Raw genomic sequence first — 16,167 nt, forward strand, 5'->3', positions numbered from 1 at the left:
TGTATTCATAGAGTTGTGCTTCAGTCACCACAATTTTAGAACATTTTTATTATCCCCAGCCCAGGCTGGAGTGCAATGGTGCAATCTCGGCTCACTGCAACCTCTGCCTCCTGGGATCAAGCAATTCTCCTGCCTCAGCTTCCCAAAGTAGCTGGGATTACAGGCGCCTGCCACCACGCCCTGCTAATTTTTTTTTGTATTTTTAGTAGACACGGGGTTTCACCATGTTGGCCAGGCTGGTCTTGAACTGCCGACCTCAGGTGATCCACCCGCGTCAGCCTCCCAAAGTGTTGGGATTATAGACATGAGCCACCGCCCCCGGCCTAATCTACTTTCTATCTCTGCAGATTTGCCTATTCTGGACATTTCATACACTGTGTGATCCTTGTGACTGGCTTACGGTTTTCAAGGTTCATTCATGTTATGGCATATATCAAGACTTCATGTCCTTTTATGTCTGCATAATATTCCATTGTATGGATATACCACATTTTGTTTATCCATTCATCAATTGATGGACATTTGGGTTTTTTCCACTTTTGATTTTTCTGAGTAATGCTGCTATGAACATTTGTGTATAAGTTTTTGTGTGGACATAATGGGGCTGTTTTCCAACACGGGGCTGCACTTTTTTACATTCCCACCAGCAGTGTAGGGGAGGGTTCCTCACTAATACATGTTGTCGACTGTCTTTTTTATTATTCAAGTGGCTGTGGTATAGTGTTCCATTTATTTTTGTTAATGTTTATTTTCTAATTTTTTTTCAATAAACATTGTTACTTGTATAATTTTAAAAATGTTTTCAAACACGAAGGATGTGATAAAATGCTCACAGAAGACGGCTAAGTGAAGAAAGCAGGAAGCAAAGCTAGTCATTCCAGATGCCCTCAATTTTGTGAAAATAATTTGTTTAAAATAATAGGTACAAATGATCGACTGCCTTCTCTTTGCCAGACTCTGTGCAGTATTCTTGACTCTATTCTCTTGTTTAGTCTTCATGAGGACTCTAAGGTGGTAAGAGGGGAGGCTTGATGGGGTTCAGTCACTTGCCCAGGGTCCCACAGCTGCTGAAGAGCTGGATTTGACCCCGGTGTGTGGCCACCCTGGCCCACTGGCCCAATGTGTCTTTCCTTCACATTGGAAGGAAAGATACCACAGTGTGTACATAGTGATGATCCCAATGGAGGGGCTTGCAGGAGGATGTTTATTTCTTCTTTATGTTTTAAAATATTTTCTCCCTTCCTTATAAATCAGACAAAAAATACATTTAAATAAGTTAATGTAAGAACCCAAGATTTTATTAGATTTTGTAGTATTTACATTAATCATTCCTTTTTTTGTTTACTCATAAAGGGCTTGTAACTCTGTATTCACTGCATTAGAAAACAGTGAAGATGCAATTGAAATTACAAGTGAAGACCGTGTTATCCAGGTTTGTTATTTTGGAAATCTGTCTTTCTGGATTTCTTGTTTTGTTAGTTCCAGTTTTTAGGATTGAACCCCTCCAATATGATTTTTTTTTTCTTTTTGAAGTTCAGGAGACCAGTTTTTCCTTCGAGGATTATCAGAACAAAGTCAATAAAATATGTAATTTAAAATAAGTTCCCTGTAGATTAGAAAACATACTAACAATTAAGGTCTTAGAAAATGCCTGTAGAAATGCCACATTTGCATTCATTATTTCCACTAGTTTGTTTGACAAGGAGAGACTGAAAAGGGTGATTGCTGGCGGCTTGGGGGTAGTGCTGTTGTAGGAGGGGGAATGCTCTGACCATAAGGTCTGCGAGTCTTTCACCTTTCTCACTGTTTTTGAAAATAATTTGCACTTACAGAAATATACTAGAAACAACTAAAAGTTTCAGAAATAACATACCTAGTAAGTACTGAATAAATTACACATTATTAGCAAAGTGAGTTTATATGACTTAAAGCAACATAGCTTAAATGCTTTCAGATAACAGCAAAAAAGGGAGTTGCACCAGAAAAAACATCCTTTTGTCTGAGAATTAGCTCCACTTTGATTTTACTTCTGGGCTCTCCAGTACTTTCACTGTAATGTGACTTGTGACTTCCTTGTTGAAGAGTTGATGGTGTTGACTTTGAGTTGGTGCCCTGAGAGGCAGCGTGAGCCAGTGTTTGAGGGCACAGGCTTTGGTGTCAGACGGGCCTGGGCTCCATCCTGCTTCAGCTGAACAACTTTGGGCAAGTTGCTTAATCCAGCTGAATCTGCTTTCTCGTCTGTGGAAATGGAAATGGAAGTAATATTAGTAAGAACAACAGCCTGCCTTTTGTAGGGATGTCATGAGGACTAAATGAGTTAATGTATGTGAAGCGTTTACTATAGTGCCCAGTGAGGAAAACAGACCCTGACAGATGGTATCCAATTATTGTTTTATCATCATCATTAGCACGTGTACAGTTTTCCCATACATTTTCTGCTTATCTTACAGTCATATTTGAAACTTAACCATAAAGCCTTACATTTGTATTTACTTCCTAGTTCATAGCCTGCTTTCCATACACATCATTTCTTTGAACCATATGAAAGAGACAAGAGAAATGTTTCATTCCCATATCCAGATAAGAGTCTCGGAGGGATTAAGTGACTTGCTGAGGTCAATGTTTGGAGGGGGAGGAGAGCCTGAGTGTTTTGCACTCTACCGGGTGCTTTATTCCATCATGCCCCCACCCCCACCCCCCATCTAAACGGCCCTGTTGTAGCAGCTCCTGGTTTGGCTCTGTACACATCCCTTCCTCTGCCCCTGTTGAAGTGGGAGTGGGCCTGCTGCCCTCCTGGAGCCTCAGGAGAACATAGCAGAAAGCCCAGCTGGGTGTCACCCAAGCAGAAGCTCATCTGGGCTCCAAAATTCTTCATGGGTTATGTGCTTATGGCTTCAGAACTGCCACGGTGAGGTCCAGGCTCCTGAGCTTTTTCTGGGGAAAAACCTGAAGGGCTTAGGTTGAAAACCTTTGAATGTCCTCTTTTTCAAAATGACTTTTAATTCACTTTGTGTTTTTTCTTTTGTCTCCCTTCAGTATGCAAATCCTGCATTTGAAACAACAATGGGCTATCAGTCAGGTGAATTAATAGGGAAGGAGTTAGGAGAAGTGCCTATAAATGAAAAAAAGGCTGACTTGCTCGATACTATAAATTCATGCATCAGGATAGGCAAGGTAAGTAAGAGGTCAGTACCTTTTTTAACTTTCACAACAGAGAGAGAAGGAAGACTTAGTGTTCACTGAGTACTACCAGGTAATCTCAGTCTTACTCCTCCCCGCAGTCCAGGGAAGTATAGGGAGTGTTATCCCTGTTATATCCATTTTGCAGGTGAGGAAACTGGGGTCAAGAAAATATATAATATGATTAGCCAATAAGGAAAGTAACTTGAATTGGAACTTAGCAACTATTGTTGTTATCTTTATAGTAGGTGAATAACTTGATCTTTCTAATAACTGGTCTTCTTAGTTGTAGATGTTGGCAAATGGTTCTGGGTAAAGAATTGCTAGTAAGGCAACACATTCTCAGAAGACATCTGAGCCCAAGATTTCTCCAATCCTTGTTAATTCATTGAGCATTTTAAAAATGCCTTCTGTTAGCCAGACACTGTGCTAGATTCTGGTATGGAAAGAAGAGCAAAACAAAAATTCCTGCCTTAGAGAGCTCATATTCAAGGGTTGGAAACAAACAAATAAAAGTAACCATTATTCAATAATGTAAGAAGTCACATAATCATGATGCTGAAGGAACAGGCAGAAGAAAGGCAGGCTTAGTCTGAAAGGTTGTTTCTCTGAACCACAGCCTCTGATAGTGCCTCATTGTGACAGATTTTAAAATATGATGAGAAGGAAAACACTACTGCTTTTCACAATCATTTGTGGTCCTTTCTGCTGGACTTTTTTTTTTTTTTTTTGGAAGTTGGGTAGAGACTATTAATCTGATTATTTCAAACATTTGAAAAATTGGTGACTTGTGCTGCCTGTTCTGTGTAGGCACTGATGGAAGTGATACTCTCTCCCCTATGGCATTTGGCTAGTGCCTATCTTGTAGCACAAAACAGCAGCTTACCACAGGGGCAGGGTGCTGTGCAAAGCTTATACTCCACTCATCTTGGACCCCATGAAGACACCATGAATTGGCATGTTTCTCTTTGCCTTCCCTATGTCTCTGAGCACACAACATTGCCTTGAAGTGAGAACAAGGAAAGAATAGACCGGCTGCAGGGGCCCAGTGAAGCCCTGCCAGGGGAATGAAAAAGTAGGCATACTCTTATTTTGCCTTCAACTTTTCTGTCAAGGATTTTGTTTTGTTTTGTTTTGTTTCGGTTTTTTTTACTAGAGGAAGTGGAAGGTCCTCTAGAAAGAGAGGTATGAAAGCTACGATGGATGAAGAGACCCTCGGGTGCTCAGGTGCACCATGTAGGTGAGGGCAAGTATTCCTTTCCATGGTTGAGAAGAGCATACTCAGAAGGAGGCCACAGAGCAGCAGTCATCCGAGACCACAGCAGCCATGGTGGGGGCGTTACCATGGCCACCTCAATCCTGGCATTTAGGTTCTTTGCTACTGCTGGATAAGCCAGTGGTTTTGTTGTGAGGTTCAACTGGGTATGAACCAGGATGGGCCTTGTACACCTTGATGTGGCAGAACTTCCACTGAGACATTCCATGTCCCCCTCACTGAGGGGGCAAGTAGAGGTAAGGAAGGGATGCGCTCTTAAGTGCTGGGCTCCATCCAGTTCTGTGTGAACTGTGTCTCACTTCTGCTGGGGTTGTGCTGTTGGGCACCAGGTACCAAAGGCCTCAAACTTGAATAGCAAGAGACCTGCTCTCTAAAATTACACTTATTGTGAGCAAAGAACAGGAAACATCATCAAATTATTGACCCCTATACTGCTTTCCTTTTTTTTTTTCTTGAGACAGGGTCTCATTCTGTCACCCAAGCTGGAATGCAGAGGTGCAACAGCCTTGACCTCCTGGGCTCAAGCAGTCCTCCCGCCTCAGCCTCCTGAGTTGCTGGGACCACAGGCACATGCCATCATGTCTAATTTTTAAATTATTTGTAGAGACGGGGTCTCCCTATGTTGTCCAGGTTGGTCTCAAACTCCTGGGCTCAAGTAGTCCTCCGATATCGGCCTCCCAAAGTGTTGGGATTACAGGTGTGAGCCACTGCAGCTGGCCTATATTGCTTTATTTCTAAAAAGAGCCTGGGTATTTGTTTTGTGTTTCCTAGTTTTTGGGGAGCATGGAAAAGTGACCTTTGTCCTTTGTCAGCAACCTGCCGGTCTATGGGCAACATGGCAGCAGGGCAGGCTGCTGAGCTGGCCTGTGTTTTGAGGTGAAAGAATCCATAATTCCATCTCTAGGGAGCAGGGCTTGTTGAAGGGTCAGCAGGCCTTATGGAACAGTGGCACTGTGATCAGGAAGGGGAATTCAGGCATCTGCTGGGGACCAACATTGCAGAATGGAGACTCAGGAAATGGCCAAATGGCCAGGAGTTGGGGCCTTAGAGTGTCAGATACTAGGTGTTGGATATTGAAGTTGGACCTTCTTAGGGCAGAAGAGAAATTTTGATGATGTTCAAGCAGGGAATATTATAATGTTTTCCATCTCCACAAACCCCTGCTGCCCGTTCTTGTCAGTGGCTCCTCTTTTGGATAAAAATAACAGGTATGTTGATTTCTAGCCCCTTGCACTCATGTGTCTTTGCATCCTGTATGTATATCCACCTGACTCTTCTTTTTTCTTCCCCAAGACTTGTCTATCAGGGCTCTAGAACCCATAGTCTCCCATCTTTTCAGATACCTAAACTTCACATTGTCTCTTCTCTTTTAGAAATCTTTTTTTTTTTTTCTTGAGACAGGGTCTTGCTCCGTCACTCAGGCTGGAGTGCAGTGGCACGATCTTGGCTCACTGCAGTCTTGATCTCCCAGGCGCAAGTGATTCACCCACTTCAGCCTCCCAAGTAGCTGGGACCACAAGTGTGTACCATCACACCTGGCTAATTTTTTAAACATATTTTGTAGAAATGAGGTCTCACTGTGTTGCCCAAGCTGGTCTCAAATTCCTAGGCTCAAGCAGTCCTCCTCCCTCAGCTTCCCAAAGTGCTGGGATTACAGGCGTGAGCCACCATGCGTGGCCTCTTAGAAATCTTGATTTTTTTTTCCCTCCCTCAGAAACTGTGTTATTCTTCTTCTGCCATTTAATGGGTGCCAAATAAATGGTTGCTACTGAGATGCCTATGATGATGATGTGCAGCTGCAGAACTCTTTAGCATTTCAAAACTTTGACCTTTATTAGCTCCTGTGCCTTTGCTTTCCTCTCTCACGGGCTCCCCTTTTCCTATTCTTCTTCCTTCTGTTTCCTCCCAGATTTACCAGAACTCTGGCCTTTGCCCACTATTGTTGTCCCTCAGAATGCTTCTTTGTTGTTGAAGTATCTTTTCTGCTCTGTAGAAATCTCACACTTCTCTGGTTTTAGTGTCAGCCTCTTTTCCAAGGTCTGGTTCAGCATCCTGCTCTCATCTTAATTGTCTAGCAATGGTTTTCTCTCATCTCCCATGAGCAAAAAACCCAATCTCTCTTCCAACTCCTGCTGTCTCTGCTCATGGACCAACCTCACAGTTGCTTTGACTTAGATTCCTGAAATGGTTTTGATCCGTTCCTGCCTGTTGGTCCCCTCCATCAAATCCGCGAGCATTGATGGCTATTAAACCCCTGCTTTGAGGGTCCACTCCCTGGGCCTGACCTTGTTCAGGGCCACCTTCTCACACTGTGGAGTTACAGCGTGTAACTCTGTCTCCTTGTCCAGGATCCTCCATCTCCACTCAGTCCACCATTTACTACTGCCTCATTAGTCTTACTGAGTCATCATTTTGTCATGTTGCTTCCTCAGCATAGAGCTCATAGTCCTCAACTTGGCTGCCAGGATTCTATAGTTGAACCTCAGCCTACCTTTCCCATTCAGTAACAAAAGCTCCAAGTGTTCTTTGACAGTTTATCATGTGCATGCACTGTGCTCACCTTGGTGATAGGATGGCTGGATGATGATGATTTAATTCTCAAGACAATGGGTGCCAAGAGGGACTGCATCAATAGCCAGAGAAGCCTAGCTTGGTGCATAGCTTGAGGCAGACAGAAAGGAGGTAGTAGTCTTACTCCTGTTCTGAGGGGAGCTTGGCCTGGAGAAAGAGGCCTATGCAAACCACCTGTACCCAAACCAGCTCATTTACTGAATGTTTACTATATGTCAGGACTTTGCTAAGAGTTTGTTTATATGAATTACCCAACCTAATCTTCATGATAGCATTCTAAGGTAGTACTGTTATTATTCTCAGGAACTAAATCTTTTTATTTATTTCCTTGAGACAGAGTCTCACTCTGTTGCCCAGGCTGGAGTGCAATGGCGTGATACCTGCTCACTGCAACCTCCGCCTCTCGGGTTGAAGCAGTTCTCCTGCCCCAGCCTCCTGAGTAGCTGGAATTACAGGCACCTACCACCATGCCTGGCTAATGTTTGTACTTTTAGTAGAGACGAGGTTTCACCATGTTGGCCAGGCTGGTCTCGAACTCCTGACTTCGTGATCCACCTGCCTCAGCCCCCAAAGTGCTGGGATTACAGGTGTGAGCCACAGTGCCCAGCTGGAACTAAATCTTACATGATATTTATGTAAGTAAATATTTTTTGTTTCCACTGGTGACTGGAAAACTCTGTTTTCCAGTGACTCTGTTACCCAAGCCAAGCCATTGTCTAAATTGTCCTGTTTCTTTAGATGGACTGTGGAACTTTGGCTGGAATGGCCTGTTAGCCTTGACTTGGGATCGCTCAGCCACTCAAGTCTATTCAGAAAGGAGAAGAAAATCCTAAAAGTGTGTGTGTGTGTGTGTGTTTGTGTGTATACACGGAGTCTTGCTCTGTCACCAGGCTGCTCACTGCAACCTCCGCCTCCCAGGTTCAAGCAATTCTCCTGCCTCAGCCTCCCGAGTAGCTGGGACTACAGGCACATGCCACCACGCCCAGCTAATTTTTTGTATTTTTAGTAGAGACAGGGTTTCACCACATTGGCCAGGATGGTGTCAATCTCTTGACCTCGTGATCTGCCTGCCTCAGCCTCCCAAAGTGCTGGGATCACAGGCGTGAGCCACTGTGCCCGGCCTGAATATATTTTTTTAAATGCTCACTGATTGAATTGGTCCCTGTAATTTTTTTTCTCTCTCTCTTTTTAATGTATCAGCTTTACTGAGATGTAATTTCTGTACCATACAAGTCACCCGTTGAAAGTATACTATTTGATAGCTGGGCATGGTGATATGTGTCTGTGTTCCCAGCTACTTGGGAGGCTGAGGTAGGAGAATCACTTGAGCCTGGGAGGTTGAGGCTGCAATAAGCCATGGCTGTGCCACTGCACTCCAGCTTGGGTGAATGGCGAGAACCTGTCTCAAAAAATAAATAAAGTATACAATTTGGTGGTTTTTAGTATATTCATGATTTTGCAAATGTTACAATTTCCCGTATTCCCCTTGATAGTGAGCTTCAGAAGTAACCCTTAGACCTGTCTCCTGAAGCCTTCCTTCTAAGGTAGGCATGCAAGTTGTGGATATGGAGAACAACCCACTTATTTCTGCCTAGGGAACCCTGTTTAGTCCTTAGTGGTTTTGGACTGCCAGCCTCGTCCTCTGGGCTGAGCTCCGCCTCAGAACTGTACTAAGGCCCATACCTCCCTTCTTCTCCAGTGTGAGCTAAGGACTTAGTTGGGCTTTCTGGCTGTTTTTTGATATAGCCCTTTTTTGGGTGCCCATTGTTTTCAGAATTAGGAAGCGTCAGTAATCATCTTTTGATTCTATCGGAGTATCCTGGTTTCTTTTTGATCTGCTTTCCTAGAGGAGTCTGAAGATGAGCTCTTACCATTGGTATTTGGATGCAGGTTGCCATGTACCAAACTAGAATATTTCAGAATTGACCTGGAGTAGGGCTCTGGATAGGAAACTTCAGCTAAGCCAACAAGGCTGCCATGGTACTCAACTCCTGGCCTGGGTCAACTCTAGGTCCTGAGGGACTCTGGAAGGCTAAGAAGGTTATGGTATACCCTAGGGGTTCAGTGTCCTACTGTGGGTTTTAGGGATTTCCATAGCTTAAGGGCCTTGGTGATTTCTTGGAGGAATTCATAACATTTTAGGATGGTGACAAAACCCAGCTCCATCTTGGCTTTCCCTACCACCCCAAGATAAAGGGAGTCACCACAACCCGGTTCTCTTGCTGTGGTCTTGTTCTGCATAGACTTCCTTCCCCAGGCTGCACTTCCTGTCTGAAAGAATCCCCACGTTCTGTGTCTGATCAGGAGAGCACAGCTAATGTGATTTCAGCCCTGGGTTTTGAGGTCTCATCGTTTGTTTTACTTGAGTTTGGTCCTGGCTGTTACCTCATCCTCCATACCCCATATACAGGGGGTGAAACCTTCACACATCCCAGAGGGGCCTCAAGCCATTTAGTTCACTTCAGAAGCCGGTAGTGGTCACATAATGGCCCCTTTTGGCCCCCAGTCTGGATATTCTTCCCCTCCCAAACACAGGGGCAGAGGCTAAACCCCCTCTTCCACTTCAGCAGGTGGGAGTTTTGAGAGGAGGAAGTGAGAGGGAGTGCCCTTTATTTGTGTGTCCAGGACCCCTCTTGTCTGCAGATGGCCACTGAAAATATATGGCCACTTAGACTATGGTGACATGACTTTTGTCAGCAACTCAGAAGGAGATGGACTTTGGAAGTTAAGAAAGAATTGTCCGATTACCTGAAATCGGTTTAGGGTTGAGATCGTTTTTTATCTTAATTGCTTTAGTAACGTAAGTGAATCAGAACTGAAGTGGAAAATGTTTTTGGGTTTATGTTTTCAACACAAAGTATGATGATGCTTACATTCCATTTATAGGAGTGGCAAGGAATTTACTATGCCAAAAAGAAAAACGGAGATAATATACAACAAAATGTGAAGATAATACCTGTCATTGGACAGGGAGGGTAAGTGGAAAAAACAAGTACGTCAGTCAACATACAGTGTTTTGGGTTATTGCAGAATTTGCTTTAAGTTAAGGACTGCTGACGGAAGTTTTAAGGTCAGGTGTCATCACAGAATGGCCTTCCAGGGTAGTGTTTCCTTGGTGACTTCCTCATGGCTACAGTCTGACCCTCCACTTGCAGCGCACAGCCGCCGTACTCAGGGCAGTCCTGTTTAAGCTGCATGGATACACAAGAAACCGAAGTATTTGTTTAAATCAGAATGTCACTTCAGTAAGCTGTATGAAATACTAACTGGTAGACTCCCTATATTGAAAATATTTTTTACCTAATTTGATAGGCTATGTATTATTTCTGCAAAGACCTATCAAATTAGATAACAATATTTTAAATACTAACAGTTATGGACATTCTTATATAAAACAGATGTGACTGCAGTTTGGAAACCAGTATATATCAGGAGCCTAAAAATTTCAGACAGTTTATCTCAGAAACCTATCTTAAAGAAATAATATGGTAAGATGAAAATTATGAATATGAATTACAGAACACGTAAAATATTGCAGCCATTAGAAATGATGATCATATTCACAGGTTCTAAGATTAGGGCCAAAAAAAGTAGAAATGATGATCATAGAAAATTAAATTACCTCATGCCTGTAATCCTAGCACTTTGGGAGGCCAAGGTGGGAAGATCCCTTGAGCCCAGGAGTTTGAGATCTACCTGGGCAATATAGTGAAACCCCCATCCCGACAAAAAATTTAAAAATTAGCTAAGTGTGGTGACACACACTTACCAGTTTTCAGGGGACTGATGTGGGAGAATCGGGAGAATCGCTTGATTTTGGGAGGTCGAGGCTACACTGTGATCGTGCCACTGTACTCCAGTGTGTGCAACAATGTAAGATGCTGTCTCAAAAGGAAAAACAAACAAAAAACAAATATGAGAAAGGTTATGATATAATGTTAAATGCAAAAAGTAAAATGTAAAATGATACCTAGTGTTTAATCTCAATCATGCAAAGGAAAGAAGGAAAAAAGAACAGGAGAAAGTATGGCAGTGACAGTTGTAGTAACTGCTGTTGTTTAATTGAGCCCCTCCCTTCCTGGCCAGTTCCCAGTGTCTGGTAGATGCCACTTCATTCCATCCTAACCGCAGCCCTGTGAGGTTGGGGCTGTGATCATCTCCACTTTACAGATGAGGAAACTGAGGCTTAGAGAGGTCAGGTTTCTAGCCCAGGGGTCCAGCTGCCAGCGTGAGGCGCAGCCAGGCTGCAGACCTCAGCACTGACTGCACGGCTCACGTGCTTTGTCACCAGGCTTTGCTGCCAGTTGGTGATCGCCTCAGGGAGATGGATCTGTGTGGGTTCTCTGTTCTGATTCTTTGCCCTTTTATGTCCTTTCCAAATTTTTTGTGGTAAGTACATAGGGATTTGATTATCAAGGGGAAAAAGTGAAAAAACTGAAGGAACAATAAATAAATGAGAAGAGTCAGCAGCCTCTGAGCTAAGCCCTCGTTGCTTTGTTTTAGAAGTCTAGCTAACCACGTTCAGTGTGAACCTCAACTCCCAGTGTGGCCTGCGGCTGTGGCCACCAGTGACTATGAGCAGATTGTTTGTTGGAACTTGAAGAAAAGCATCAATATAAAGGGTTGTGAAAATAAAACATGTTAAGGAACTAAAGGCTCTTGGTTGGTTAACATGCTGTTCATTTTAAAAAACATGTATATTTGATTGTTTCATGATTAATTGGGAAGAATTTTGTCATTTTTACTGAAGTCACTTGTACAGAGACACCAAAGGATGTTTGTTATCTCTTGTTTATTTATTGGTGGCCTTGGTCACAGTAAGAAGAAATGTTCTCAGAGCATTTTGTGTATTACAAAAGGGAGGTGCCATTTTCATAATGAAAAATTAATGACATATCCATCAAATTAGAGAGTCAGAAGAGAAATAATGCATTGTTTTTTACTTGCAGAAAAATTAGACACTATGTGTCCATTATCAGAGTGTGCAATGGCAACAATAAGGTACGTAAGGAGAGCCCCTGGGACCCCAGGAACACCCTAGCAAGATTTTCAGCAATCAGAACTAATGGCTTTTAAAATTCACTTTTAGGCTGAGAAAATACCCGAATGTGTTCAGTCTGACACTCATACAGGTAGGGTGCCCCATATTTATTCTTGGAGTTCATTGAGTTTTTGGAGAAAAAAAATAAAAACAGATCTTTAACTAGCTTGCCTGGTGTAATGGTGGGATTTTCCTCAGCCTGTGGCAACATGTCTCTCCTTGACTCCCCAGGTTGGCTTATGAGTCAAAGGACTTGAGCACCTGTGAGCATTCTGACAGGTGCCCTGGGGCGGGTCTCTGAACCTGCGAGGGAAAGAACTGGTCAACTGAAATGCATGAACTCATGTGAAGTGTGGTTTTATAACCTCATTTATGCTTTAAGAGGGTTGGGTGATTATCACACAGTCCTTTAACAGGGACGTCTTCATCTGTCCTGACACTTATCACTGCCAGCCTACAGGGAGGTAACTGGGCCCCTCGCACTTGCCTCACCTCTGTGTTTCTTAACCATGCCTTGGACACCGTCTGCTCATCCCCATAGCTTTGTTACTGCAAATGCGTTTCCCTGACTTGGAGTCACCTGTTTCCTTCAAATGTGTCATGGCTTCAGTAAGCCACTTCCTATTCTGGTCCTCACAGATGAAGGGGCTGGGCTGGGATGGTGAAGAGCCACTCCAGCTTCAGGCAGGAGGTGCTCCATCAAGTGTCTGCGTAGACACTTGGTGTGCCACCCTGCCTTGCCTGAGTAGTGTGCTCTGCTTGCCCAGCTGGTTTGTACGAGCCTTTAAGGAGAAGGCTTCCCTTCATGCTGTCGGTGATATGCTTTCTGCCTTACCACAACAGTTCATTCTTTCACTCTAGGAACATTTACTACATATTTTTGTGAGCACTTAATGTGTACAAGATACCTGTGCTAAGTGCTTTAGGTACAGCTTATTTTAATGAAGCCTTAGAATAATTCAAGGAAGTAAGCATTTTTAGGTGAAATTCTCTTTATAGGTAAGGAAACTGAAAGTTTAAATAATCTGCCCAAGGATCTCCATCTAGGAAGTGGCAGAGCTAGCACCTGAATCCAGGAGGGCTAACACTAGGGCTCTGATGCACAGTTTTTACGGGTGCCCCAGGAGCAATCAGGGATTTAGTCTGAAAAGAAGAGAGACACATTGACACAAAGGAACAGAGCAAGCGATAAGAAGTGATCCGCAGGAATGAGAGAGGGCAGTGGGTGGTGTCCTAGGCAGGGAGATGTGGATTTGAATAAGAAAAGAAGTGTGAGCGGAAAAGCATTCCAGCAATAAAAACAGGCATAGAAGAGGGAAAGTACAGGGCATGTTCCAGAAAAAGCAAGTAGTAAATTTTGACTGGTATAAAAGGTCAGTGGGGAAAGAGGTATTTGGGTCAGTAAGAATCCTGAAATGCTAGGTGGGAAGTTTCCATTTTCATCTATAGACGGTGGGAGTCTCTGAGGATTTGTGAGTCAGGGAGCAGCGTGATGATATCCGAGCTCTGAGAAGCTCTTACAGGATGTATGTAAGATGACATGGAAGGAGACACCAGAGAATACCAGCACTGCCATAGTCGAGAAGAAAGAAAACAATGGCCAGGGAATAATAAGGTGACGACAGTAGGAAGAGAGAAGAGAGGCCAGATGTGATGATGGTGTGGGACTAGAGAGAGAAAAGCCACCTTGAAAAGGTGGTTTCTGAGCCTGTAGATTCAAGGAGTAGCGGTAGGGCTGGGGAGGATGAATGTGTGGAGCTCTACCTGTGAGGTCCTGCTGGGCAGTCAGGTGGGTTTGTTTATTCACCCCTTTGCCCATTTATTCTACGGATTTCTGTTGAGCACCTGCTGAGCACTGGCTTCTGTGTTCTGCAAAGAGGTTAGGACTAGAGATGAAAATGTTTCTGGCCAGCCAAGCATTAGCAAGTAGCACAGATGTGGATGTGATAGAAACCAGGGATGGGAAAGGGGAATGGAAACTTTGAGGTTGCAGTGGAAGAGAACAGCAAGAAAAGGAGAGGAGGGGTGAGGTGGATTCCTGGAGACCACCTACCTCCAGAGAAGGAGGAAACAGAAGCAGGAAAGAGGGGTTAGAGAGAGTGGGGGAGTCTGGAGAGTGTTGCTGAAGCTGAAGGCAGGGAGAACGGGAAGCATCAAGACTGGTCAGGGCTGCAGCACACATAGGGAAGGAGGGAGATATGGAGCCAGAGATGGAATGCTTTGCATTCAAGAGCTTGTCTGTGACCTGCAGACATGCAGTTTCTGGAGAATGGCGAGGGCAGAAGCCAGATTGCAGGGGCTGGAGGCGTCAGAGTAGAAGCAGGACGTGTGGGCCTGTTATGGAGAGTCCTACACTGCAAGTTCACAGGGGGCTTTTACTTGGTTTTAAGCATTTGTTTTTTAACTCTTAAGAATAGTACCATATGGCCGGGCGTGGTGGCTCACACCTGTAATCCCACCACTTTGGGAGGCCAAGGCAGGTGGATCACCTGAGGTCAGGAGTTTGAGACCAGCCTGACCAACATGGAGAAACTCCATCTCTACTAAAAATACAAAATTAGCCAGGCGTGGTGGCGCATGCCTCTCATCCCAGATACTCAGGAGGCTGAGGCAAGAGTATCACTTGAACCCAGGAGGCTGAGGTTATGGTGAGGCGAGATCAAGCCATTGTACTCTAGCCTGGGCAACAAGAGTGAAACTCCGTCCCAAAAAAAAAAGAATAGCGCTGTAAAGTAGGTATGACTATTATTTATATTCCTTTATTACAGAGGAAGAAACTGAGGCTCAGAAAAGTTCAATGAGCCAGGTGTGGTGGCTCACACCTGTAATCCTAGCACTTTGGGAGGCCAAGGCGGGTGGATCACTTGAGCCCAGGAGTTTGAGACCAGCCCAGGAAACATGGTGAAAACCTGTTCCTACCAAACATACAAAAAATTAGCCGGGCGTGGTGACACGTGCCAGTGGTCCCAGCTACAGGGGAGGCTGAGGCACGAGAATTGCTTGAACCTGGGAGTCAGAGGCTGCAGTGAGCCGAGATCGCGCCACTGCACTCCAGCCTGGGTGGCAGAGCAAGACTGTCTAAAAAAAGAAAAAAGTTCAAAGACAGCCTAGAGTTGGGCAGCCAGGATATGGCAGAGCTGGGACTGAGAGGCAGAGTCAGTGATGCAGTCAGAAGAAATGTTCGGCAGGGGGAGCATCTCCCAAACTGCATTTATATCGAGGCCATTTGGTCGTTTTACTTGATCAACGCTGACTTAGGAGTTTTACCCATCCCACCCAGATGAGCCACCTGCCCATCCTACCTGCCCCCTTAGCAGCATAAACAGCTTTATGTCCAAAGGTCTCAACTGGTCATCTTCACTTGAGAAGGCAGGGTGGAGCTATTATAGGCCATGGGCCAGCCAAAGTCCTTGGTTACACACAACAGAAATCAAATCTTAAGCAGAAAGGAGTTTTGTTTTTTGTTTTTTTTTGGAAGAAAATGGGGTTGCTTACAGATTGGACAAGAAAGCTCTAGAACTAGTTTTGGAAAAGGAGGCAGGAACCTGGGGAAGCTGAGCAACTGTCCCCACTGCCCTAGGCATGCCATAGGAGCACTGTGCTTAGGGGGCCCCTGCTGTCACTACTGAACTTTGAGCACCACTGGCCCTGTTGAAGTCTAGTTATGGGATGTTGCTGTTCTCACCACGGGTAGCACAGCTTCTTCACACCTCGCTTCCTTGCCTCACTCACTCAAAAGCAGACTCATTTGGCTGGGCCTGTGTCACCTACTCTATCACTAACTGGGTATGGAGCAATGGAGTCTCTGGCCTTCTCCCTTCCATAGTGAGAGGACTTAGTACTCCCTAGACATGGGAAGGAAGGTTCAGGATCTGAGCATCCAAAAGAGTAATAAAATCCCAATACATGCTCCCTTTTCCATGGCCCATGTGTTTTCACGTGACACTGTCTCACTGAGGACACCAAATTGTAGTGACAATTGTCCAATCTATTGATTTGTTCTAGGTCAGGCCATGAGCCTGGCTGTAAGCATACAGAAATGAACAGGAGTCTCACTTTCCGGTGGCAGGAGAAAATAATTTGAATATGCTGTGGTTTG

General features: G+C 44.4%; 1 protein-coding gene across 5 annotated transcripts in view; it reads left to right on the forward strand.

Annotated features, from left to right (window-relative positions):
- The window catches only part of PDE8A (phosphodiesterase 8A), a 154,586-nt gene that overhangs the window by 103,495 nt on the left and 34,924 nt on the right, over positions 1–16,167 (forward strand). For all 5 annotated transcript variants that reach the window (XM_031668385.1, XM_031668384.1, XM_031668387.1 and 2 more), the window contains exons 7-11: positions 1,354–1,432; positions 3,037–3,174; positions 9,914–10,002; positions 11,977–12,028; positions 12,117–12,159. In XM_031668385.1, coding sequence (XP_031524245.1) covers positions 1,354–1,432; positions 3,037–3,174; positions 9,914–10,002; positions 11,977–12,028; positions 12,117–12,159 — 401 coding nt within the window. The remainder of the gene's footprint in view (positions 1–1,353; positions 1,433–3,036; positions 3,175–9,913; positions 10,003–11,976; positions 12,029–12,116; positions 12,160–16,167) is intronic.

Source organism: Papio anubis, chromosome 7 (genome assembly GCF_008728515.1).
Source record: "Papio anubis isolate 15944 chromosome 7, Panubis1.0, whole genome shotgun sequence".
Classification (NCBI taxonomy): Eukaryota; Metazoa; Chordata; class Mammalia; order Primates; family Cercopithecidae; genus Papio; species Papio anubis.